The sequence below is a fragment of the Trachemys scripta genome, chromosome 7 (assembly GCF_013100865.1).
Source record: "Trachemys scripta elegans isolate TJP31775 chromosome 7, CAS_Tse_1.0, whole genome shotgun sequence".
NCBI lineage: Eukaryota > Metazoa > Chordata > Testudines > Emydidae > Trachemys > Trachemys scripta.
The window spans coordinates 121,121,627-121,148,413 of NC_048304.1; the positions used below are offsets into that span (position 1 = coordinate 121,121,627).

General features: G+C 47.7%; 2 protein-coding genes and 1 long non-coding RNA gene across 3 annotated transcripts in view; 1 reads left to right on the top strand and 2 right to left on the bottom strand.

Annotated features, from left to right (window-relative positions):
• Positions 1 to 1,128: 1,128 nt before the first annotated feature.
• GSTO1 (glutathione S-transferase omega 1) lies at positions 1,129 to 18,165 on the bottom strand. The gene is made up of 6 exons (XM_034777237.1): positions 18,010 to 18,165; positions 17,098 to 17,206; positions 11,495 to 11,717; positions 10,040 to 10,141; positions 5,139 to 5,245; positions 1,129 to 1,662 (listed from the first exon to the last, which is right to left on the bottom strand). Exons 1-6 carry the CDS (start codon positions 18,041 to 18,043, stop codon positions 1,509 to 1,511), a joined length of 729 nt encoding a protein of 242 aa, XP_034633128.1. The 5' UTR covers positions 18,044 to 18,165; the 3' UTR covers positions 1,129 to 1,508.
• A 1,510-nt stretch (positions 18,166 to 19,675) lies between these two features.
• LOC117880606 lies at positions 19,676 to 26,521 on the bottom strand. The gene is made up of 3 exons (XR_004646555.1): positions 25,826 to 26,521; positions 25,492 to 25,687; positions 19,676 to 19,778 (listed from the first exon to the last, which is right to left on the bottom strand). It is a non-coding gene; the product is annotated as an uncharacterized LOC117880606 (long non-coding RNA).
• CFAP43 (cilia and flagella associated protein 43) overlaps positions 26,449 to 26,787 on the top strand; it is a 92,947-nt gene continuing 92,608 nt past the window's right edge. Inside the window, exon 1 of the mRNA XM_034776918.1 lies at positions 26,449 to 26,556. Coding sequence (XP_034632809.1) covers positions 26,480 to 26,556 — 77 coding nt within the window. The 5' untranslated portion in view covers positions 26,449 to 26,479. The remainder of the gene's footprint in view (positions 26,557 to 26,787) is intronic.

Here is a 26,787-nt window from a genome sequence, read left to right on the forward strand (position 1 = left end):
AATCATTCTCTGTCTGTGTAAGGGCCTTCTCTCACTGTGACAGTCTGAGGCCTGGTTCTTAGGCTAAGGCCTTCAGCTAAGCAGCAGAGGCCAGCCATAAACTGGGAAGTGTATGGTCACATCCTCACATTCCAAACTAGTCACATTGAAATAAGGTGCTATTGGGCTGTTAGGAATACAATCTTGTCCTGATATTCCTGTCACCTCCAGAGAAAGGGAAGAGCCTAGAAGATGTAAAAGGAAACTTAGTTTGATAGTATCCTGTCTGGCAAGAACTCCCTTATCAATAGCTGGAATGTGAAATCCTCATTTCTGTATTGTTCTATCACTGTAGTCTTCACTTCCCTATTGTTTGTCTGTATAATCTCAGTCTGGTTCTGTGATTGTTTCGGTCTGCTGTATAATTAATTTTGTTGGGTGTAAACCCATTAAGAAGGTGGGATATAATTGGTTAAATAACCATGTTACAATGTGTCAGAATTGGTTAAATTTCAGTAAAATGATTGGTTAAGGTATAGCTAAGCAGAACTCAAGTTTTACTATATAGTCTGCAGTCAATCAGAAAATAAGAGGGGGGAACTGGAATCATGTTTTGCTAAGGGGGAAATAGGAACAGGCATGGCTCTGTGGGGGGAAGGGGGGACACTGAGGAAGGAAACTGGCATCATGCTTACTGGAAGTTCACCCCAACAAACATTGAATTATTTGCGCCTTTGGACTTCGGGTAGTGCTGCTCTCTGTTCATGCGAGAAGGACCGGGGAAGTGAGAAGGTGAAGGAATAAGCCCCCAACAGACATCCCAAGACAACGTTACCCAAATTAAAAAGTGTAGCTGTAGTTTCTCTTCCACTATTATCTTCTTGAGGATGGATTCATAAACTTCAAAAAACACTCACAAATACTCCTCTGTGATACTTGGACTATGAAACCTTGTAGCCTTTAGACCTGGACATCTGCATCTTGACTGCAAACTGCAGTGTCAATAGAGAGCAACTTGCTTTGGACAGTTGATCCCAAGTCATTCCTTGATATATCACTCTTCCCTTGTCTTTGTCATGGAAGAGGGGCTTCAGGGAACAGAAACCTGAAGCACTGATGTCATGCCCATCTAGTTCTGAGGGTGCAGCATTCAGCCAAAGCGAGATTTCTTCCTTTATTGTTCAAATACCAGAATCACAAAAATCAAACCATAAAGCAACCAAACAGGCATCACCCTCTACAAACCAAGAGAACAGAGATAGTAAAGGTTTACATCTTTGTGCCGTATCGACTGATGCATATACAACTTCTAATGACCTCCCATCTCCTGCCTGAGGCCAGCACTCCCTCTTCCCACCAGGAAGGACAGGACTTCACAGGAGGTTTCTCATCCTTTCCTACACAGATTTACTCCCATTTTAAAATGCAAGCACAGAACTGCACAATCCCAGGCAAATGCAGTGCACATGTTGCAGGTGCCCAGAGGAAACAGAAGTGACAGTTGTGACAGGTAGATGCCCACCCTCATCTCACAGTCCATAGTCGCACGCCTCAGGACTGTTCTTTGTATACAACTCAAAAAAGCCTTTGAACGTTTGCACGTCAGTCATCGTAGCCTTGACGGCAGGATCCTTCTTCATGGCTTCCACCCATTGCCTGAGCTTTGGGGTGTGCTGCAGACAGCTATGGGAACAGGAAAGAAACTTTGTATGAGCAGAGGGGAAATTGGGAGGACATCAAGAAAGCTGAACCTTTAATGAGGTTCTGCGTTCCTGTTTGTTTTACCTTCCACCTCCCACAAGGTTAAATTCCAAACAGATAGAAGAAATAAAGTTTCAGGCCACAGAGCAGAGAGCTAGAGATGCCCTTCTATGTCTACACTGCATTTCAACTCACACAGCATTGAGTTTCCAAGCCTGCGTCTACAGACGTGGGCTTATGCTCTGGCGCTAAGAACAATTGTGTAGATGTCCAGGCTGGATCTCAGGTTCTGAAACCCACTCCCATCCCCGGGCTTCAGAGCCTGAACCCCACCCTGAGCCCCACCGTCGACAGATGTTTTTAGTGCCATATCAAACTCAACTTTGTAGACTCCTGCTCTGAGGCTTGCTGCCATGAATTTAAAATGCAGAGTAGACATGCCCTGTAAGGCTATCAAGTCTTCTTTATATAGCCAAGAGTGAACAGCCACTGCTTGTGGAAGCTCCAACTGTAAGAGACAAGCATATAATCCTTGTGTGATGTACCTACCATCCTTTAGAAGTCTGCCACCAGACTCCTTGTTGTTTTTGTAGATACAGAGTAACACGGCTACCCCCTGATACTTGATTACACCCTTGTCCCTCCACAGAGAGCATGTGAGCCCCCACTGACTGCAACATGTGTTTTGCTGGAGTGGAAGATATTCACATTGCAGAGAGAGAGAGAGGGTGTGTGTGTGTGTGTGTGTGTGTGTGTGTGTGTGTGTGTCAGATCAGTGACCTCTATCCCAGTACACCCCCGTTCTTGCCAACCCAGGAGCCCGTTCGTCCCATAAATCCTGTTGGCCAAAACAAGTTATACAGTTTGTCATCACTGGCCAGTGATTGTTGTCACAGTTTCAGGGTAAATGCACTTGTATCCCCCACTCCATTGTCCTCTCTGGGAGTGTGCAGTCAGGTCTCCAGCCATCAGCGGTTTCCGGGCAGGGACCCTGGCCAATTCCCATCTGACTTGCGGGGGGGGGGGGGGGGGGTTAAAACTGCTCAGTGTAAGGCAGGAAGCTGTGAGGATTGGGCCAAAAGAAACCTGATGGAGGTTCAACAAGGACAAGTGCAGAGTCCTGCACTTAGGACGGAAGAATCCCATGCACTGCTACAGACTAGGGACCGAATGGCTAGGCAGCAGTTCTGCAGAAAAGGACTTAGGGGTCACAGTGGACGAGAAGCTGGAGAGGAGTCAAGAGTGTGCTCTTGTTGCCAAGAAGGCTAACGGCATTTTGGGGTGTATAAGTAGGGGCATTGCCAGCAGATCGAGGGACGTGATCATTCCCCTCTATTTGACATTGGTGAGGCCTCATCTGGAGTACTGTGTCCAGTTTTGGGCCCCACCCTACAAGAAGGATGTGGAAGAATTGGAAAGAGTCCAGTGGAGGGCAACAAAAACAATTGGGGGCTGGAGCACATGACTTATGGAGGAGAGGCTGAGGGAACTGGGATTATTTAGTCTGCAGAAGAGAAGAATGCGGAGGGGGGGGGGGGGCGGGGATTTGATAGCGGCTTTCAACTACCTGAAGGGGGGTTCCAAAGGAGGATGGATCTAGACTGTTCTCAGTGGTGGCAGATGACAGAACAAGGAGTAATGGTCTCAAGTTGCAGTGGGGAAGGTTTTGGTTAGATATTAGGAAAAAAAACTTTCACTAGAAGAGTGGTGAAGCACTGGAATGGGTTACCTAGGGAGGTGGTAGAATCTCCTTCCTTAGAGGTTTTTAACGTCAGGCTTGACAAAGCCCTGGCTGGGATGATTTAGTTGGTGTTGGTCCTGCTTTGAGCAGGAGGTTGGACTAGATGACCTCCTGAGGTCCCTTCCAACCCTGAGATTCTATAAGATAGACAGACAAGCTTACTAGGGCTATAGGCCAGTGCCTGTGCTTTGCCTTCTCTCCAAAGGGTATGAACAGTGTATTGTCAGCAGTTCCAAGTTACCACACAGCTCTCTCTAAGCAAGGAGATTTATTCTTAAGGTAAAGCATTACCAGGGGGTGGGGATGGGGGGAGAACCACAAACACTGAACAGACATCCCAGGAGTTACCCATCAGTCCAAGGGGCCCTAGCAAGCCAAAGTCTTTCCAACCCTTCCACAAGAGAGTTGGGGGCCCCCCCAGAGCAGAAGGTCTTGTCCATTTGCTGGATCAGAAAGAAGGCCCCAAGTCAGTTTAAACAGCCTTTTGATAGCAATCGCCTTTTCACTGTCCATTGATCTCGTCAAAACCCAGTTTCAATCAGTATATGCAAGCCTTCTGCTAGGGCGATACCACTTTGTAGGTGGTAAACACCTCTGTGCTTCACTTTAATCACCCCCACACACAAACCCCGTTTCTGGAGAAGCTGTGATAACCCTCTCTCCTGGAGTTGTATACAGATCCCTGGCCCACAAGGATACAATACGGTCCCCAAAGACATGGCATGGGATTGCAAGATCAGTCACAACCACGTGGCTTGAAATCCACATACTGGTAGTGATCACTCGGCTCTACTACAGGAGAACTAGCATAACTGGCATTTTTAGCTTTCTTCCTGCCCCCTCCCATGACCTTCCTGAGTATTCTGCACATTAGTTTGCAATTTTCAAGTCTGCTAGTATTAAAAGGCTCATATTTCCTCTGCACAACATCTCCCATCTGACAGTGAGCTCAGCTCTTATTGTTTATTTTTTTTCCTTTTTCCTGGGAGAGCCCCTCCCCCTAAAACTGGAATAAGGCAATAATGCCACTAACACGTCTCCTCTTGATCTGCACAGCCCAAGTGATGCACAGGAGAAGCTAAGCCGCTTGGTGGCTTTGGCCCTTGCTTTCGGTGCCTGAGGTAACGAGTTCAGATCCTAGGGTTGCCTTGCATCTTTGAGGAAGGATTGGGGGGGGGGGGGGGGGTAGCCTGGAACTCGGGAGACCTGGGTTCAAGTCCCTGCTCTACCACACTCTCTGGGGAAGTCATAGAATTTCCCTGACTCACAGGAGTGTTGTGAGGATAAATGTATAAAAAAAAAAAAAAAAAAAGAGTTGTGAGGAGCTCAGACACTGTGGTAATGAGTGCCCTACAAACACCTAAGATAGCCTCACAAAGAGAGCCTGCCTCTAATTCCATCACTAGCAGGTCTTAACTTTGGGAGAGCTGGTTTCAATAGGGCAAGGTGCCTTCGGGACTAATTTTTATTCAGTCTGTACAGTGCTACACAATGGACTCCTGGTCCATTACAAGGGCTGTTTGGTGGTACTGAAATACAGCTAACCTCCCCAAGCATAACCCATTACCGTGCCCTGTTCGTGTCTGGAGAATGTATTTACACATTCCATTCACACTCTAAGCAGGAGGGTTCCTGGCTGGGGTAATTTAGAGTTAATTAGAAGCTGTAATGCACCACTCGAAAATGTGCAAGATCCATAAAACATTCAAGCACTTACTCAGGCAATTGGAAGAATTCCAGACGTTCAAACCAAGGCCAGATCATGTAGTCAATCATGGACACAGAGTCCCCACCATAGAACACAGTCTTGCGACCGGCTAAAATCTGTGGGGGACAAGATGCAGCATTTCATATTAAAATGAAGTTACATGGAAAAGTCCTACAAAAAACCAAAACAGGCTATACTGCAAAGCAGGAGCCAGGGAGGAGATGGACAGGAGAGTGATTGCAGAAATGGCACCTCTGTACCAAAATTAAACATTTTTAGTGGGCCAGTCAGTCACTAACAGCTCCAATATCAGTTTGGATACTTCACATGACGAGAGCTGGATTCTAGTCTAGCTCAAATGCAAGAAGAGGTGCACAACATGGATTGGCAATTACACACGAGCCATGGATAACGATCTTCTCAGGATCCAGGTGGCGATGCTGGCAGTTAGATACCTTTTTAACTTGTAAGCTGGCAATTCTGACGTGGCGGCACCAAGACAGATGTGGCAACCCAGCTGTGTTTGGAAACTTTTTATTGTTAAATAAACACTTCAGCTACACCATAAGACTGGTCAAACTAGGGCATAAAGATTTCAGCTGCATTTCTTGTTTTACTGTATCCCCAAGTTGAGGTAGCTTTGTGAATGCAATTCTACCATATCATGGTCATGCTAAGACCTGTGCCAGATTCCATCCTCAGGGACAAGAGCAGAGTCCTCCAGCTCAGAAGAGATGGGAGATGAACTCTTCCTATGGCAAAACTGATCCACACTGTATAGACTTCTAAAAACAAGTGCCGTGTAAACCGATTGGAATGTGCCTCTGTTGCTGCACCTGTAAACAGGCAACAATCCCTAATTTCAGATGTGAGAGAAGAGGTTAACCTAGATGTTTGGCAAGCACTTTGCCATTATGCAGGGCCTACCATGGTAGGATCTTGAAGTATTTGACCTGCATTTGCAATAAGGTCCCCTAACCCACCTATACTTTATCCATAGACAGATTGTACGTGCAACATTCTTATGAGTTTGGTTGAATGAGGAGTGGACAAAGCTCTTTGTTTCTACGGTGCCTAGCATAACAGGGTCCTGCTCCATGACTAGAACTCCTACCTGCTATGGTAGTAGGAGTCATCATCAGAATCAGAGCCTATTCGGCCTTCCTCCTGAGATAGCACTCGGAGGGGCTTTTTCAGACACCTTAAAATGCCAGCTTCTCGTCCATGTAAAGCAGACATTAAGAATCGCGCTGGCATTTCCCCTCCTCCTCCCCACCACAGATAAGTGATCTATTAAAAGCCTCAAACCATCAATCAGCAAAGATCTGAGGAGCTGCTTCAGTCACCAGGTGCCTGACAGAAAATAACCAGATGTTAATAGTTTCATAAAGATGTGACCATGGCTCCCTCTGGTGGGCAGCAGTGAATAGGACACAGGACATTTCAATACATTTCATGCTTCTCTGGCCGACAGCTCTTGCAACAGGCTGAACGGATTTTGCATGGCTGGATCCTCGTTATCTTCTCTAGCTCAGACTGGGATTTAAAGCCACTACAACAGAGAGAGGGGCTCCACATGACCTGAGAGTCCATATACATCTAGAAAATCCCTCAGGATCTCTCAAAGTCTTTTGTAGCAAGCAGCAGGTATCTTGCAGCAGGATTGCAAATGGGAAGGAAAAGGGAAGCTTAGTTCTTTATTTCTCAGTGCAATTCTCTTGCAAGAAGTCCCCTAGGAAGCAGTTGCCCACAAGAACCAGACAACGTCATCTGCCAGTACTTTAGCTCTCGACTCTGATCAGCTACACAAAGATGAAAGGCTTTAATTCGAGAGGAACTCAGTGTTTGAAGCATTTGGTAGTGGAGTGTTAGTGTAGCTAACATGCAACAGAGGGTCCTGTGGCACCTTTGAGACTAACAGAAGTACTGGGAGCATAAGCTTTCGTGGGTAAGAACCTCACTTCTTCAGATGCAAGTAATGGAAATCTCCAGAGGCAGGTATATATCAGTGTGGAGATAACGAAGTTAGTTCAAATCAGGGAGGGTGAGGTGCTCTGCTAGCAGTTGAGGTGTGAACACCAAGGGAGGAGAAACTGTTTCTGTAGTTGGATAGCCATTCACAGTCTTTGTTTAATCCTGATCTGATGGTGTCAAATTTGCAAATGAACTGGAGCTCAGCAGTTTCTCTTTGGAGTCTGGTCCTGAAGTTTTTTTGCTGTAAGATGGCTACCTTTACATCTGCTATTGTGTGGCCAGGGAGGTTGAAGTGTTCTCCTACAGGTTTTTGTATATTGCCATTCCTGATATCTGACTTGTGTCCATTTATCCTCTTGCGTAGTGACTGTCCAGTTTGGCCAATGTACATAGCAGAGGGGCATTGCTGGCATATATAACATTGGTGGACGTGCAGGTGTATGAGCCGGTGATGTTGTAGCTGATCTGGTTAGGTCCAGTGATGGTGTTGCTGGTGTAGATATGTGGGCAGAGTTGGCATCGAGGTTTGTTGCATGGGTTGGTTCCTGAGTTAGAGTTGTTATGGTGTGGTGTGTGGTTGCTGGTGAGAATATGCTTAAGGTTGGCAGGTTATCTGTGGGCGAGGACTGGCCTGCCTCCCAAGGTCTGTGAAAGGGAGGGATCATTGTCCAGGATGGGTTGTAGATCACTGATGATGCGTTGGAGAGGTTTAAGCTGAGGACTGTAGGTGATGGCCAGTGGAGTTCTGTTGGTTTCTCTTCTGGGCCTGTCTTGTAGCAGGAGGCTTCTGGGTACACGTCTGGCTCTGTTGATTTGTTTCTTTATTTCCTTGTGTGGGTATCGTAGTTTTGAGAATGCTTGGTGAAGATCTTGTAGGTGTTGGTCTCTGTCTGAGGGGTTGGAGCAGATGCGATTGTACCTCAGTGCTTGGCTGTAGACGATGGATCGTGTGGTGTGATCGGGGTGGAAGCTGGAGGCATGAAGGTAGGCGTAGCGGTCGGTGGGTTTTCGGTATAGGGTGGTGTTAATGTGGCCATCACTTATTTGTACGGTGGTGTCCAGGAAGTGAACCTCCCGTGTAGATTGGTCCAGGCTGAGGTTGATGGTGGGGTGGAAGCTGTTGAAAGCATGGTGGAATTCTTCCAGGGTCTCCTTCCCATGGGTCCAGATGATGAAGAGGTCATCAATATAGCATAGGTAGAGAAGGGGCATGAGTGGACGAGAGCTGAGGAAGCGTTGTTCCAGGTCAGCCATAAAAATGTTGGCATATTGTGGGGCCATGCGGGTGCCCGTGGCGGTGCCACTGGTCTGGAGGTATATATTGTCACCAAATTTGAAATAATTGTGCATGAGGATAAAGTCACAGAGCTCAGCAATAAGTTGTGCTGTGTCATCATCAGGGATACTGTTCCTGACAGCTTGTATTCCATCTGTGTGTGGGATGTTAGTGTAGAGAGCCTCCACATCCATGGTGGCTAGGATAGTCGTTTCTTTGCCTCCTGATCAGATGTTCAGGTAGCTTTTTGGTTGCTTTATTTCTAGAAGATAATGGCCCTCTGGCCAAAGAGGCAAAGGAGTTTGTTCATTCAAACAACTATATTTTAAGGAGTCACACTGCAGATGGAGGGAAAGCATCAGCGCATCTTATTCAAACAATGACTTGGCAGCCGTTTGGTTTAACAAAAAACAGCACTTGAAGTAAAACTGAATTTAAATCTTTAATATAGATCCAAAACCACCTGTTGCAGCTCCCTGGATGTTGACGGAGGTACACGATTGTACTAGAACATGGCCCATAGCTGGATTTTTTCAGTCAGCGTCCCCGCAAGCCAATGGCTCAACGGGGTGATGTGGTGAAGACAGTTTCACAGCCAGCAGTACGCAAAGGAGCGACGTGGCCAGCATCACATCCAGCCACCTTTGACTGCCCTAACTTGATGAATCAAGTACCTGTTTTGCAGCTAGGTGAACTGGAGTGAGAGATCAAGGGAGATTTGGACTCACCAGCTTCAGGATTCGAGTGCCTTAAATCCCTCCCCTGTAGGTGTGGTGGTTATATTCCACGGGAATGAGCAGGGAGACAGGATAATAGCTAGTAGTAGGACAGAGGGGCCAGACACTTAAGTAGTAAACTAAGGGTACATCTACACTACAGCAGGGAGTCGGTTTAAGATATGCAAATTCAGCTACGTGAATAGCGTAGCTGAATTCGACGTATTACAGCCGACTTACCCCGTTGTGAGGACGGCGGCAAAATCGACTTCTGCCGCTTTTTGTCGGCGGCGCTTACTACCACCTCCGCTGGTGGAGTTAGAGCGCCGATTCGGGGATCGATTGTCGCGTCCCGACGGGACGCGATAAATCGATCCCCGAGAGGTCGATTTCTACCCGCCGATTCAGGCGGGTAGTATAGACCAGGCCTAAGGGTCAACAACTTCATTCCCACATTGCTGTTACTGAGATCAGTACAACAAAGAAACAACATTGTCAGTCAGATGGGCGTGGTAGTGGACATGCTAACATACCAGAGAAGGTTATAACAACCCAGAGTCTGAATGCTCTTAGACCTTGCTGCAAAATCTCCTTCTGTCCTAGGAGGGCAGGGATGGACATAAAACAGCAGAGGTGGCTAGCACTTGAGAAGGATGTGGAGCAAAATCCTCTATGAAGTCCACTATGGAGTTCACAATTCAGCTCGTGTTTAAACTGTGCCATGCTTAGATGTTGGGGTTTTCTATGCCACCCATCAGTGTGAGGGGAGTAAACAGGACCACTCATTTTTCATAGTTAGAACTTCTGAAATAAGTCCTGCCTCCTCCCTTTCTCAAGGCTTTCCAAGTGAGACAGTCAGCCGAGTGCATGCGAGCAGAAGAGGACTCCCCTTTACCATAGGTTTGGTGGTTTTGTTCAATCCCAGAGAGGGCTCTGTTTCTTACCTTCTCAAATTCGCCAAGCTTCTCACCAAACTCTGCTTTCAGCGCTGAACTGTCCTCCCCATTTTTAACTGCCAGGAGATGTTTGAAGGCTAGAGGTGGTAACTGAACAAACCAAAACAAGACATTACTGACAGCTTGACCTCCTTGCAGAAGGGAGGTTCTCTCTCATTACAGGGATAGTCACAAGTCACTTCAGCCCAGATCCTTAAAAGGTATCTGAAATCAATGGAAGTTAGGTGCCTAAATGCCTTTCAGGATCTGGGCTTTAGCGCTTAAATTTTGCTTAAAACACATATCACACCCAACCCACACTACACCGAGCTTAACAGCAACAGAAGTGTTCTCTATGTTTCAGAGAAAATACAGGTTGCAAAGGAGAATTAAAATGCCAGTATTGAAGGATAATAGTGCAGGAGAATCAGAAGAGGGAAACTCACTAGTCTTTCCATTGTTCAAGCTGCCTACAGTGTCAAAAAAAAAGCACCAGCAATAAAAATGGTGAAATGCAAATTTTGACATTTTAAGGACGCTTTTGAAATTCCAATAAATGTTAATAGGAAAGGATATTAAGGGACAGTCAGATTTTAACTTTTGTTTAAATAAATGTCTGACAGTCTAGGCCATTGATTTTCTCTCTCCAAGAACTTTGTAGTTTGCACACCTGCCAGAGAATTTAGGGGATTGGCGTGAGTTACAATACAAATATTAGCCAAGGTTATGAAGTTATTTTAAAGCTTCCTTTTAGCTTTCAACAGTTTACAGACCCCATGCTTTGAAGAATTATCCTAGAGTTAAGGATTTGAGAATGGCACTCATGCATGCATTCACCCAGTTTGCCTTATTTACTTAGGACTGGTCTATAATGGTACAGCAAAGCACACCACAGAGGAGTCATTTATAGAGCACGCTAATTGCCTCACATAGACCCTGCTGGTGCATTCCAAAAGGTACCTCATTACTGTTTCAAATTACATGACTATATTAATGCAAACTAGGCATCTTTCAGAGCATGCCAACAGGGGTTTACATGGGGCAGTTAGAACACAGCACATTAGAGCTCTCTTTGAGGGGGGGGGGAAAACACCCCCACACACACACACTAAAAAACACACCTCTCTGGCACACTTAGGGCTTGTCTACATGGCTGATCTGCTAACACCCTTCACTGAAAGCCAGTTTCCCCATTCTGCTCCCATAGACGTCAACTAGCTTAAAATCTCCTGCTTTCACCTCACCTGTCCTTTTTTTCGGTCTTTCAAATGCTGACAGAGATCCAGACAGCTCAGCAGCATTTTGGATTAGTGAATGGGTAAGTGGTTCCAATCTAGTAAAAATCACTCTTAAATAGGAGACAAGATCCAGCCTTAAAAGTGGAAGGAAAGGTCTACAGTGCTGTGCACAATACTAGTGATGCACTGAAGGAGGTTACACGGCCCCCTCCTGATCACACTGTACCTTGGAGAATCTTTCCAAGAGCATCTTTTGACACGCTCGCTCATAAGGGTCAGCAGGTAGAAGCTTCTTCCCAGGATATGCTTCATCCAAATACTCGCATGTGATGGGAGACTCATAGATCAGCTGACCCTTGCTGGTCTCCAGAATAGGTACCAAACCAAAGGGATTTTTCTCAAAGAGCCAGTCAGGTTTATTTTTCAAATTGACGTTGATTAGTTCATGCCTGAAGAGTTTAAGACAGAGGAAGATCAGTTTTGTCAGCCTACTCCAGTAACTTCAAAAGAAAGCAATAGTGTTTACCCCTAGCTAACCTACAGGAGGATATTGAGGTGGGGGGGGGAGGGAGGGAGAAGAGCCAGGAAAACATTCCCATTAATTTACCACCTCTCTCCTTTCTTGAAGTCCTGTGGTACCATCAGGACTTCACTTTCCAGGGCTTCTAATATGGCATTTTGCACACTAGGAATTGAGAGTCCAGCATGGAAAGAGGAAAATAAGAGCTTCCTTTGAGAAGGGCTCAGCTTATGTTCTTTAACAAATCCAAGGATAAAGCAGATACCGACCCACCAAGCCCATCCCTGGCACAGCCCAAAAAACAAGAAGCCAATTTGCCTTTGACCACAGCAACAGCGAGCAGGCATGCCAGAAATGCAAGAAGTTAGGACAGTAGCATAAAGAATGGAATTATACTTGTTAAACAAGTCTTTCAGGACATACTATCACCCCTTCCTGGGCACCCACTTTGGACTGCTGGGAGGAGAATTCAAGTCTCTGCCAGGGTGAACCCAGAGGTCTTTCAAACTCCGGAAGCCTGAGTGGAGTCCAGACACAGTCTTATCTCAGGGTCCCTAGGCACATTCTCAGGGCACAGATCTATCTGGTACCCCACTCCAAGAAACCTGCTGTCCAACTGCCTACCCCTCCTGGGCACAGTGTTGACACGTCAGAAGTGCAGATTATACAAAAACAACATAACAGCCTAAGGCTGTCTAAACTGCAGAGTTTTGTCACCAAAAAAGTTATGCCATTTAAACTAAACTGCTTTAATTAAGCTGCTGTCGCACGTCCACATAATGCTTCTTGTGTCTGCGGAGTGCATCCACACTAGCAGCTCCTGCATCGACAGAGAGCAGTGCACTGTGGGTAGCTATCCCAGTGTGCAACTGGCCGCAGGGTACTTTGGGAAGGGTTTGCAATGCCTCATGGGGCACATACAGTATCACATGATGCAGGTTTGTCAATCCCATTGTTTCATGGGCTTTCTAGTAGACCACCACCAACAGGGATCAGCAACTTTTGGCATGCAGCCCATCAGGGAAATCCCCTGGCAGGCCGGGCCAGTTTGTTTACCTACAGCGTCTGCCGGTTGGGTCCATCACAGCTCCCACTGGCCGCGGTTCGCCATCCTAGGCCAATGGGGGCTGCGGGAAGGGTGGCCAGCACATCCCTTGGCCCACACCACTTCCTGCAGTCCCCATTGGCCTGGGACGGCGAACCGCAGCCAGTGGGAGCTGCGATCAGCCAAACCTGCGGACACTGCAAGTAAACAAACCGGACAGGCTCGCCAGCGGCTTTCCCTAGTGGGCTGCGTGCCAAAGATTGCTGATCCCTGGCCAACAACTTTTCAACTGAAGTGTGGGGCAGCGGGCGAAGTGTGTATGTCGGCATGCTGTCTTGTAAGTTCAGATGGCCACTGGAAGCAACCAGTCCTGAGGCAGGGTGATGCCCCCAACATCAGCCCCCCCCTCCCTCCCTGGCTCTGCACAGCAGTCTCACACATACACACATCTGTCCCTGCCTGCCTACCTCTGTGTTCCTGGTGTGAGACAGCAGGAACACTCCTGTTAATGATTTGCTCTTTGTTGCCCCAGCAGAGCAGCACCCGCTCAGCTGCCAGAACGGAGCTTTGAAAGTGAAAGGGTGCATGCCTGCCAGGCTGCGGAGTTCAAAACAGTGAGCAGAATGGTCATGGGGGCATTGTGGGATACTTGGGGAGGCCAGTTCTGGCAACATAACGAAGGGCAGTGTCTACACTGACCCTTTTTGTTTTAACTGTGCCACAAAAGGCTTTATGCCTCTCGTCGAGGTGGTTTTATTTTGTCGTTGAAACTGAAGAATTTTGTTGCCAAAAGTGGCTTTGCAGTGCGTACGCTTCCACTGTTCTGCCACCAAAAGCTGCCTTTTGGCGGAAAAAAAAACAAAAAAACAAAAACCTTGCATTCAGGGCTGATCTATGCTGCCAACATCCATCACTAGCTCACTCTTCCCTTGGGAGTCCTTGGAGGATCATCTATGTTCTGTCAGGCAGGATCCTCCATCTACTCTGCCCCTGCAGCAACCTCCCTCATCGTAACCTGGTGCAAAATGGCTCTCTTTCAAAGTCTCCTACCAGCCCCCATGAGTCCTTTTCAAGACTTCAGCTGGGGTCACCTGCTTCTTTTGTGCTGCCCGGGTAACTTCCCTTTACATTCCACCACCACCCACTCCTGCCTTCATTCACGTAAGATCCATCCTGCAAGGCGTATTACTTTGAATAGGTTTCAGAGTATTACTTTGAATAGGCCACTGAGTGTGGATCACTCACTGGCCTAGTCTTCACTGGCGGGGGAGGGAAAAAAAAAAAAAAAAAAAAAAAAAACCCTAAGATACACAACTTCAGCTACAAGAATAGCGTAGCTGAAGTCGATGCATCTTAGATCGACTTTCCTCCCTTCCTCACGGCGCGGGATTGACGGCCACGCCTCCCCCGTCGACTTCGCTTTCGCCTCTCGCCCTGGTGGAGTTCTGGAAACGCGTTTGGGGATCGATTTATCATGTCTAGACGAGACGTGATAAATCGATCCCCAATAGATAGATCGCTACCCGCCGATCCGGCGGCTAGTGTGGACGTACCCACCATTGTCTCTGCTAGGCTGGAGACATGACACAAGCCTGCTCACTCAGGGTGGAGCCGCATACATACAGGCTTTGCATGACACAGCAATTTTCATGGTATGATTTTATAAAGTCATCCACAGTTCACAAGTGGCATAGGCAGAGCCCCATATTTATCACATCTACATAAGCAGCCGCCATTTTAAAGGCAGTTAAGCCCAGCCACAATACAGTTTCACTTCCGATTGAAAGTGCACCTGCTCTTGCAACACACAAGTTTAGGAAGTTCACAGGAGGAGTGACTCGCATTCTGGAGTAACAACTTGCAACAGAATTTTACTCTGACCTTACACTGAACAGAAGGGAAATGGTCTTAGCCACAGGTTGGGAAGAGGAATAGGTAGTCTAAGAGGCAATATGAGAAGGCTAAAATACCAAAGCCAAGCAGACAATGTTGGGGTTTTTTGGTTTGATTTTTTAAACCAACACACACTCACTCAGGATTTGCAGATCCTTGAGGTTTTTGGAAGTCAGTTTAATTGCTTGAGTTTATTAACATACTTGTAATGGCCACTCCACACATGGTTGTTTCCATACTACCAAATACCTGTCTCCTGGAACAAACTTGTGTGGAGTTTCCAATTAAGCATGCCAGCTAACAAGTTATATGACAACACTGCAATAAATAAATGCTAAAGTGGGAAATCTGTTTAAGTTGGTTATCCCCCCCAACTCCTTTGGCAGCCTTGTATCTGAATGATCATGCACTACCTGAATCTGCAAACTGTTCTGGTGCAGGGGTTTGTCTGTCAATGCAGAGCCCCACACAGACTTCCGCACAGGATACCTGCACACAGCAGCGTACCGGACCACAACCTTAGATTGTAAAGTCTGTGCTGCAAAGAGCTCTCTTCTTTCATGGCTGTAGAGTTATCTAATGCCCAAAAGAGCATCAGAAATTACATATACAAAGCTACAAGTGTGACTTAACTGCCAAAAAGAAACTACACCTCTACCCTGACAGAACGCTGTCCTCGGGAGCCAAAAAAAAAAAAAAATCTTACCGCATTATAGGTGAAACCACGTTACATCGAACTTGCTTTGATCTGCCGGAGTGCGCAGCCCCACCCCCCTGGAGTGCTGCTTTATCGCGTTATATCCGAATTAGTGTTATATCGGGTCACATTATATCGGGGTAGAGGTGTATTAGAGAGACCAGGTGAATGAGGTAATATTTTTCGTTGGACCAACTTCTGTTGGAAACAAGCTTTTGAGCCACACAGAGCTCTTCTTAGGTCTGGGAAAGACTTCTGTGTAACTCAAAAGCTTCTCTCCCCAACAGAAGTTGGTCCAATGAAAGCTATTACCTTACCCACCCTGTCTCTCTAATATGCTGGGACCGACACGTCTACAACTACACTGCCTACAACAAAGAAACTATTGACTAATAACCTGTTATAGAAAAGGTTCCCCACCACAGATTCAGATATCAGATCACAAGGACTGCACATGCCTAGGGACACCAGTGGCTATTTCCACTCAACATAGCTGGACTCCAATCAAAGGATAGTCATGTCCTGTTATGCAAGAAGCAACCACCACGACCACCACCACATTTAAAACAATAAAATAAATAAATAAATCAGAAGAGACCAAGTTACTTGGGTTGCCTTATGTATAGGAAAATAGGCAGATGGATTGATGTGGAACTTTACTACATTTGATTCCCTGAAAGAGTCAGCGAAAGACTGCAATGTGATTGATGTGTGCTTGACCAATAAGAATTTGGAGTCCAGCGTTGACCTATATGGGGTGGTTAGGCATGGGAAGCTGGAGTGAATCAGCGATCAAGTAGGGGTCATACTACTTACTAACTGCAAGCTCAGTCATGTTACTAACCACTTGTAAACATGGAACAAATACTTCCCTATTTGAAAAGGCACTATTGTTGATAAAATTCCGTCAGCAAAGGATCTAGGGGAAGCTATAGAAATGGAAGATCTTTTTAAAAGAGAAATCATGAACACACACGTACATTTACCATAGAAACCACTAACAGGCTATTGTAGGCTATATTTGAATGAGTTCTAAGCCAGAAAAAAAATATACATGGAGCGTTCATGCTGAGGGTTATGTTTTCCAGGATTTTTGCTGCTCAATTTCCATTAAGATATTAAAAAAGATGAAATTCACACTATTGAGATAAGGTTTTTCTGCCATTGCTACAAAGACCACCCAACATTACTACAATAGAAAAACCCCCAAGCAACATTTTCTTTTTCAAATTAGCTTACTTCCTACCTTTTATACAGTTAGTTTCCTCAGTGCCCCATTTGTTTGGGCAGGCCTTTCCCACAGCAGCAGATGTGAAAACATTCTTCTCAATAAAAATCAAGAGATTTGAATATAGCCCCACAACAACTGGCCAGGGAACAGATTTAAAAGTAGTTTTGTGTACTGACGATACTTTCACCCCGCCTTAAAAAAATAAATAAAGATTTCCTGAATGTTGTGTTTGTCTCTCTTTAAACAGGTATGGGTAGCAAGAGTGACAGCTATTTGATTCATCCTGTTAAGCTTGGTAAACTAGGGAAGATCACCATACTTAAGTCAAGGTGGAATTACCAAACAAAAAGTTACAGCAGAGTTACATGAAAGCAGTAGAAAAGTCTGCAATCCCTAGCATTCAGATACCAAGGAGACAGCCACCTTAGGGCACATGATCTTACTTAATTCCTTTGGCTTTCAAGACAAGACGTGTTCTCTCGGCAAACGGACAGAAGTGCATGCTGTAGACACGGATCAGTCCCTCGGGCACAGGGCCTGGAGCAGCGCTTCCTACAAGAGAGATGTTACACTGGTTTATTCTACGCTCACACCTGCAAAATTACAGCTTAACAAGAGGTTAAAAAAATAAAAAAAAAAAGTGGCCTGGGGAGGAAAGTAAACGGGATTCTGAAAGTAGCAGTTGCTCTTTGCAGAGCTTAGAGCACTTAATTCTGCCATGGTAACAGTGCTTCTCCTGCACTGGTAATTACCCCTCATTCCCTGAGGGGACTCCTGGAGAGACTAGGACTGTATTACTTTGGGGAAGGCCCTGGGGTGAATCAGTTCTCCAGGGCAGTACAGCAATAGACATGGTGCATTTACAGCTGCTGAGTCGGATGGTCTCCTGCGTTTTGCCCAGGTGGGAGGCAAAATATACTAGGAGCCCTCCCAAGGGCCCGAGATCCAGGCGTGGGAAGGACCCAGGAACAGTCTCCCCAAGTCTGAGCAGAGCGCACGCAGACCCGAGGGGGGGGATGTGCGTGCAACCCAGCAGACCCTGGCAGCGGCAGGACTCTGGGGAGAGACAAAGGGCCCGGGGTGCAATGGAATCAGCCCCCACGGGGGAGACAGACGCAGGGCGGAAGGAGAGAGGGGGATCCGGGGCCCCAGGGCTACAGCCATAGGGTGCCATGCAATCCCCCCACCCCCGGGGGAACCCCAGGCGGGGGACCCCCCTGCACACACACACACAGCCCGGGGGCTGCACGCGGTGCTCCAGCGCGCCCCCAGGCCCGGAGACTGGCCCCGCTCCTGGCCGAGGCAAGCGGGGAGCCCGGCCAGGACCCGCGCGCAGCCCCCGGGCCAGCACCCACCTTTCCCCAAGCTGCGAGCGCGCTCCCCAGCCATGGCCACCGCGGCAGTCTCGGGGGAGGTACCGTCACCCGGGGCGCTGCATGCCGCCGCACGCCGGCCGGGCTGCTTAAGAGACCGGGCTCCCGCGGGTCGATCCCGCCCCCTCGCGCACAGCGGGCCAGTTAAAGGGGAAGGCGCTGCAGAGACTACCCCCTTTCCACACCCCAACCAGGTGAGGGGGCGGGGAAGCAGCCGCTTCATCCCCCCTCACCTCCTCCCATCGCTAGGCAAGGGGGGGGCAGAGTCACACACACCCCCAACCTCCAAGTAGAGGGGGGAAGGAGGGGGGAAGAAATATCCAAGGTGAGGGCAGAGGGGCAGCACCCCACAGGCACACAAAGAGCAGAGGTTTGCCTTGTTCCCAGAGGGACTGGTGCCAGTCGGTACTGGAGACAGCAAGGGAAACACGTGGGGATTGGTCCTGCTTTGAGCAGGGGATTGCACTAGATGACCTCCTGAGGTCCCTTCCGACCCTGATAGTCTATGGTCATTAAGGGAGGCCTGGGCCTGAAGGGGGAGGCTGGTTTAAGGCCCAGCTTGACAAAGCCCTGGCTGCAGGAGCGGCGCCAGGGTTTTTGGCGCCCTAGGCGGGGGTCCTTCCGTGCTCCCGGTCGTCGTCGGCAATTCCGCAGCGGGGAGGGGTCCTTCCGTGCTCCCGGGCTTCGGGGCACTTCGGCGGCGGGTCCCGGAGCGAGTGAAGGACCCACCGCAGAATTGCCGCCAAAGACCCAGAGTGCGGAAGGACCCCCCGCTGCCAAATTGCCGCCCCCCCAACTCCCGGTGCCCTAGGCGACCGCCTAGGTTACCTCAATGGAAGCGCCGGCCCTGCCTGGCTGGGATGATTTAGTTGGGGATTGGACCTGCTTTGAGCAGGGGGTTGGACTAGATGACCTCCTGAGGTCTCTTTCAACCCTAATCTTCTATGACTCTATTATTCTAGCCCTGGCTCATGCGTTAATTTGCTGCATGACCTTAGGCAAGTCACTTTGCCTCTCCTTGACTTAACTTCCCCATCAGTAAATCAGGGCTATTGATACTGATCATGTTTGTAATGTGCTGTGAGATCCTTAGCTGAAAGGTGCGTCCTAAAAGTCAATGCCATGGGTCTGGATTTATTAGGGAAGGTAGCTGAAGCACCAGTACGGCTGGGATATTCAAGACAAGCTTGGCTCAGGCTTTAGTGGCAGTGAATAGTTCCATCCAGATGCAGGAGGTCAGAATGGATAACCCAATGCACACCTCCCATCTAATATAAATCTATTCCATACCCTGCTGCTGCTGACCCAGTCACTAACAGACATTGATAAACTGTTTTTAATTTCCTTTATCCTGTTCGGTCTATGACAAGGGAAATCAGCACCGATGACTTTTCAAGTTAAATGGGGAACCCAAGGCAAATTTCCTGTATTGGTTACATCACTGCAATGGAATAGATGCACTGGCTTTCTGGCTGGGAAGCGCCACTGATGGTTCTAGTTGCCTGTGATGCAGATGGAACCCTCCACTTCAAGATGAAATAAAAGAGGGAGATAAATAATCTAATAAAGGAGGGGGCACAATGGATGCTGGGCTTCACACGATTGCTGTCTTGACAAATGCCTCACTGGAACTCACCAGCCTTTGTAGGAGCGGTTGCTGCACCTGGGCCAGCTCCTTGATGAACTCCTGGAACTTGTTTAATGCATGGTTATGGTGAGTCCACCTGACACAAATATAAGGCAAAGCAGGCCTTGAATGTGCACAAACGATGGCAGGGAGAGGGGGAGAGAGAAAGATAAGGCAGCGTCATATGATGCCAGTTCCCCAGCAGAACACAGAAGTATTCACATTTTCCCTACCCTGTCAGGGTAAAGACATTTGCAGCCAGAGTGTGCCTGCCCCTTATGTGGGTGCAAAATAAAGTTGAAGGAGGGAGTAAAGAGCCTTTCTCGCCATGTTCCTCAGGCAAGGGCCAGCCAGAAATGCATTCCCTCTGGTAAAATGAGGCACAGGTGAAATCCCTCCTCCTGGGGCACTGTGACCCTGCCCTCAGTTCAGAGGTGTGCCCATTTGACACAGTCCAGTTCTTAGTCCCATTGTGCATACTATCAAAACTCTTGTTTTGCCATTGACCCTAGATTTGCCCCTCAGTCCTTGCACGATGATCAATATCGCCTCTCTCCTGTGGCCAGAGCATGAGAGACAGTCAGTAGTGAGGTGATCAGTGTCTGCTCACAGCATGAATTGATACCTTATCAGCCCCCCTGCTGCCAGTAGTTTGAACCCTTTGGTTGGCATTGAACCAATTGCCTGAATTTTTGCTAAGTCATTGTTGCTGTCTAGTTATCTAACTTTACTCCAAGGAGTGGTATGTACGATCAGGGAGTGGCGTGTACTGCCCAGGCATGTGGTGCACAGGACAAACACAACCCATGCACCTCCTGTTTCTTGCCAACAGTAGAGGCAAGAAACCTCTACAGTACTTACCCTGGAGATTCTCAAACACCTAATGCCCCAGCTACCAAAATTAATTTCTTAGGGGACGTTTCTGTTTCCCTCCGAGTGCCCTTATTTACCACATCTACCTCTGACAGAGCAAGTGTTATCCCCTTTGGTTATGGAAGTAGTGACTCATTTGAATAATCTGGTGGAGCGGGATGCAAGGAGGAGGGGTTCAGTAAGTGAGGAGGACACAGGCAGTCTGGTGAACCATAGCTGGTAAGCCAAAGGAGGACAGGTAGGATCCTTATACACAATGCAACACCAATAAATCTGCACCTGATAATATCCTCTGTCCACATGCGTTGATGACCGCACCCAACACTGGCCCCCCCGGGAATTTAGTATGGTATGTGACAGATCTCATAAGCTGGGGGCTAGCTGAGCCATTTTAGGCTCGGGTCTGAACACTAAAACAACTCCCTGGAACCTGATCATCAACTCTGAATAGAGTGAGCACAGCTCCTTGTCCTGCCCAGGTATTATACAATTTACTGAGTGATCTGTATGGACAGTATCATGGCACTTTTGGCAAGGTACAATTTTGCCCTACTGTCCTTGGGTAGAATTTCCACTGTCTCTCCGCCCCTGTTGTGTAGTGTCCTCGGGGCTCTTCCTTGGTGCCCTCGACCACAAAGACCACTCCATTACAATGGTGTTTGGCATAAAGTTTTAACACACTGTAGGATGAAAAGGCCCATTGTGTCATATATAAAAGGTTCACCTACATACAGAGCAGAAGGACAACATAGTGAAGAATTTGTCTACAAGGCAAGAGCAGTCTGAGTCCATGCCAAGTGCAGGGACAGAATTCAGGCCAAATGCCCAATATGGATGTAAAAATATTAAGCGGTTGGCATTAGCCTTACCAGTTAACCTGCCTTAACTGTTAACCCCTGGGCCGGCTGGCTCCGGCCCCAGATGCTCCAGCCCCAGCCAGAGCGGCCCTGGCCCCAGCTGCACCAGCCCCAACCCCAGCCACGCCAGCCCCGGCCCTTTAATCAATTAAAAATATTTTGTTTAAATGGTTAATCATTTAAACTGATAAATACCATTTAAAAAGTTACATCCCTAATGCCCGATCTGGATAATGATTAATTCCAGGGTTTGGACAGTACACGTATAAATTGCATAGTTCAGCATGACATTGCAATAACCATCAGTTCATGTTCATTTTCACTGTGGATGGCAAAGGAATGTTTCTGGCGCCTAATCTGACTCATATCTAGGAATGAGGTCACACACACCGAAATAGTTCCATCTGGTACATAACGCAGTAACTCCTCTGCTTAGCAACACTTATCACATCACCCCAGTGCTCTGCTCTCTGCTCCCACTGAATAAAATCCAATCTAGGGTCTCTGTCCTGATATTCAGAGCGGTCCATGGGATTGGTCACTGTTATCCTCTGTAGGCACAGAGGCAATGACCTCCCAGGACACCCACTGTTTCATAGAAAAAAATAAACTGTTGACCAATAGCAGGAGGCTTCTCAGGCAGGTGAGAGAACTTTCACAGGAGCTCGACATAGACCAGTGGTTCTCAAACTTTTGTACGTGACCCCTTTCACACTGCAAGCCTCTGAGTGCGACCCCCCCTTATAAATTAAAAACACTTTTAAAGTTGTTTAACACTATTATAAATGCTGCAGGTGAAGCGGGATTTAGGGTGGAGGCTGACAGCTTGCAACCCCCCACGTAATAACCTCACGACCCCCTGAGGGGTCACGGACAGCCCCCCAGTTTGAGAACCCCTGACCTAGACAGTGGGATGTTCTTAAGAATGGCCACAGGGCACACCACTTCAGAACTAAATAAAAAAAAAAAAAAACTCATTTTGATCTAACAATAAATCTCCTCAAGAAGCTCTTCACATACACAGAGGCACAACACACTGTTCATGATTTATCATTATCTCTTGTTCACTTGCTATATTTTAAAACAAAACTTATGAAGCGAATACATGCAATCTCATGATTCCAGCATGGTCATCCTCATCTTTCCACCATGTTCTTCCACCATCAGCCACCCCTTGTTCCTATTTGGATTGTAAGTTCTTTGGGACATGGAACTTATGCTGTTCGCTGAGCATTCTGAGTGCCAGTCACACAGCACTGTAGGCAAGGTAGAGATTTGACCTGCTGTCAATGGCCAGAATTTGCACGCTTTCCAATGTCCTGTGTGCACCTCCTACAGTAGGCCCTCAATCTTGTTTGGGGTGCCTCAGTGCAGGCACAGCACAGATCATTAATAATAATACACACACAAACATCAAAAACCCTATAAACTAACCACTCTACTTCTGTGAAAGAAAAAAAAAAGAGATTGTTATTGATACTTTTGTCAAAATACTACAATGATGAAAGCCACATAAATAGGTAGATAAAGATTGCAAATCTGTCTATCCATCTAGTGGTTCATTTTTTCAGCAGCTATCTTTGTTTGAAACATTAGAATCACCACCACATTTTTCCAGACAAAATTCCCCTAGATAAAGTATCTCACGAAAGGAGAATGTTTTAAGAGAACTGATGTAATTATCTATCTAGATGAAAGGCACGCTAAATGCTTCTCTGAATCAGAAAGGAAGCAGCAAGTGTGCATGTGCCTGCTTGGAACAATAATCAACAGTGTTGGAGGAGAAAAAGTCACTTCTGCACACTGGAGCTATCCTCTTTCTGGAGGAAGCAAGAAAATATTAGCAGTGGGTAAGAATTAATTAGCCAGGTTATAGTGCAGGTGGATGGTGCAATGTGGATTACAAAGATACTTCCTTCAAACTGCAGTGAATGCTGCCTGAGTAAGGACTGCAGGATCAGCCTCAAAGTCACTTTTTGATTGACTTATTGCTAAAGTTCTGGGAAGGGTCCCCCCTCCCCACAATTGCTAACCTAGTACGTGGGCCTCGCTGTATAGTCAGCGAGAAAATAGGGAAAGAAATAGGGTTATATCTTTGGGACAAATCATTATGTATCACATTCATGACACATAACTGACTGCTAGTAATCACTGAGCTCCAGCATGAAAAAAAATGCATCACCCTCAGTACACAGGAGGGCTGGAGGAAACGGGGGGCTAGTGAAGGTGGGGGAAGGACAGGGGTAGAGGAGTTTGATACCAGACAGGAGCGAGGGCAGAGGTAGGCTGGGGTTGATACTAGATGGGCATTGAGGTGGGGGTTGATTGATACCAGTGATGTTGAGGTGGTATAGGTGGGTGGCTTTGCTATCAGGTTGTTGCTGAGGAGGGGATAGTTGAAGGCTGGTAAAGGTGAGGGCCAGTGGGGTTGCTATCAGATGGGTGGTAAGGTGAGTGGTAGAGATGGGGGGGGGGTTGATATTACAGCCCACAGGAGACCAGATTATTACATATCACAGGGAAAGAATAGGAGGGACCAAAGTGCACCATTGTTCAAGGCCCTTGCAACAGCCAGAAAATGAGTGAGAGAGATTATAGCTAGATAATTCTGGCGAAAGACCTGCACCCACACACAGAGCCAGATTAACTCTCTTGTGGGCCCAGGACTATTAGATTTTGTGGGGCCCCTGGGGGTTTGGAGTGGGGGAGTAGGCTCAGGGCTGGGGTGCGGGAGGGAGTGCAGATCCAGCTGTGGGGGGGGGGCAGGGATGGGACAGGGGGCTGGGGTGACCTCTGGCAGCTCCTGGTTGGTGGCGCAGCAGGGCTAAGGCAGGATCCCTGCCTACCCTGCTCCCCAAGGTGGCCGCCATATCCCGCCCCTAGGCAGGGGGGCCAGACCACTCTGCGCGGTGCATGCTGCCCGTGCCCGCGGGCGCCACCCCCCGCAGCTCCCATTGGTCATGGTACCTGACCAATGGGAGCTGTGGAAGTGCACAGAAATTCCCTGAACGCCCCTCGCCTAGCAGCCACTGGGGCACATCAGTAAGCCGGTGCTCACTGCTCCAGTTCTCCGGAGGGGGCACTGAGGCTCGGGGACCAGTGTCCAGCCCGTGGCATGGAGACTTGCCGCGGGCCAGATGAAAAGAAGCAGCAGGCCACATCCGGCACACAGGCCTGCAGGGCGCCTCTTAGCCCGAGGTCCAGGGCTGCAGTCCCTAAAGTCCCTGCATTAAATCCAGCCCTGCCCACATGCTGCAGAGGAAGGCCAAAAACCTCCAAGCTCACTGCCAGTCTGACTTGGGGGGGAAAATTCCTTCCCAACCCAAAATATGGTGATGAATTAGACTCAGAGCATGTGAGCAAGAAACAGCCAGCCAAACAACCAAGAGACAGAATGCTCGGTGCCACCTCAGAGCACTGGCCCACCCCCTTCCATGAACCATCTCCAGCTACCACCATCTCTGATGCTTCAAAGGAAAGAGATAAAAAAAAAACAAACAAACAAACAAACAAAAAAAACCCACCACAACCCAGAATACACTTAGGGATGGGGGGGAATCCCTTCCTTATCCTTGCAGGTGGCTGGTAGTAGCCCTGAGGCATGAGCTTTTAGGAAGATATAAACTAGAAGTGAGCCCCAGCACTGCTAAGCCCTGCCCCCTCCCATCACAAGCAATCATACAATTGCATTCATACTTTTGACCAGCTCGCTCTTAAAACTAATTTAAGTTGTTTGCCCTCACAACTTCTATTGGGAGGCGGATCCTGAACCTCACTCCTTTGAAGGTTAGAGGATTTACTGAGGCACGTGGGGCAAAGTATTCATTTAAATGTTAGGCCATACCTACATTTATCTTTAATCTCCTTCCCCAGTTGGACTCCATAGCAGCCCAAACATCCTTCCTTATTCACTTTTTATTTATATAACTAACAAACCATTTTATTATTCAGTTTCCTTAGCAACAGTTGATTCAGCTTGACTTTTAGCAATTCTAACTTTATTCCTACATTTTCTAACCTCCAAGATGTAGCTTTCTTTGCTGTTTCATTTAATTCCCTATAGACTCTTCCTCATTCCCAGTAGGATCTCTGGTTACTCTTACTAACCTTTTTGAGGTGGTTATTCATCCAGTTGGATCTCGTGCCTTTCCCCAACAAGTTTTTTTCCTTGCTTGGGTTGCAAATTTCCATTTTTGTATAGTTGATTTGAAGACATTCCAAGCCTCCTATGTATTTATTTTCTTGAGCTCTTCATCATGGTTGATATCTTTTAATTAATTCCCTTGGTTTCCCAAAGGCTGCCCTTTTCAAATAAAAAAACAAACACAGAAAATCAAGTTTTGATTATTCTTCCATTTAATTTAAATTGATTCAACTCATGATCACTTAATCCAAGATTATTTCCTATAAACAGATCTTTTATGATGGCCTCACTATTTACCAACACCAGGTCTAACTTGCATCATTTCTCATTGATTTGGTGAGGATTTGAAGAAAACTTATCCCATCCAGCAATCACAGGGCCCTACCACTATAATGTGCTGTGAAGTTAAAGTCTCCCATTATGTCACAATTCCCCTAGTATTCATTGCTCTAATATTATTATCGCATTCTCTAGCTATACCCAAGTGGGATCCTGGGGGTCTATGGCAGACCTCCATCCCCACCGACCCTCTTTTACAATCAAAAGTGATTTTGACCCAAACTGGTTCTGTTTTGTCCACACTATCAGCTCCTTATTTCTCAGCTCTGCTGCTATGCAAAGCTACCCTGCCCCCATAGGAGTGGCTGGTAGAGAAGAGGGCAGATGTTGGGATCAAGTGCCAGGCAGGGAATAAAGGACAAAGACCCAGGGCTCTAAGCCCCACAGTAGAAAACCCCAACAGCCTCCGCCTCCCTCTCTCAATACTGCACTGGCCCTTTAAATGCCAACCTGTCACTCATTGGCTAAACTCTTACTGCCGGCGGCAACCAATCAGCTGCATGTTCGAAGGCCGGCGTGCGGGGAAGCACCGCAATAGCCAATGGCAGAGGCTGTTCTTGTTCCTAGGAGACCGATGTAAACGGCGCGGCCGCGGAGCCGGGGTTGGGGGCGATGGAGTCGGACGCGGAGAATGGGGAGGAGTTGGATAACGGCCGCCGCCGCGCCAGGGGAGCCGACCTGGAAATGAGGTGGGGGGAGGCCGCTCCTAGCCCGCCCTGACCGCTCCGGTAGCCGCCTGTGCCCCGCCCAGCCCAGCCCCCATTCACTCTCATGTACCTCCCTGAGCCCCGCCCCTTAACCCCATTGCCCCGCCCAGCCCCCCCTTCACTCTCATGTACCTCCCTGAGCCCCGCCCCCTTAACCCCATTGCCCCGCCCAGCCCCCCCTTCACTCTCATGTACCTCCCTGTGCCCCGCCCC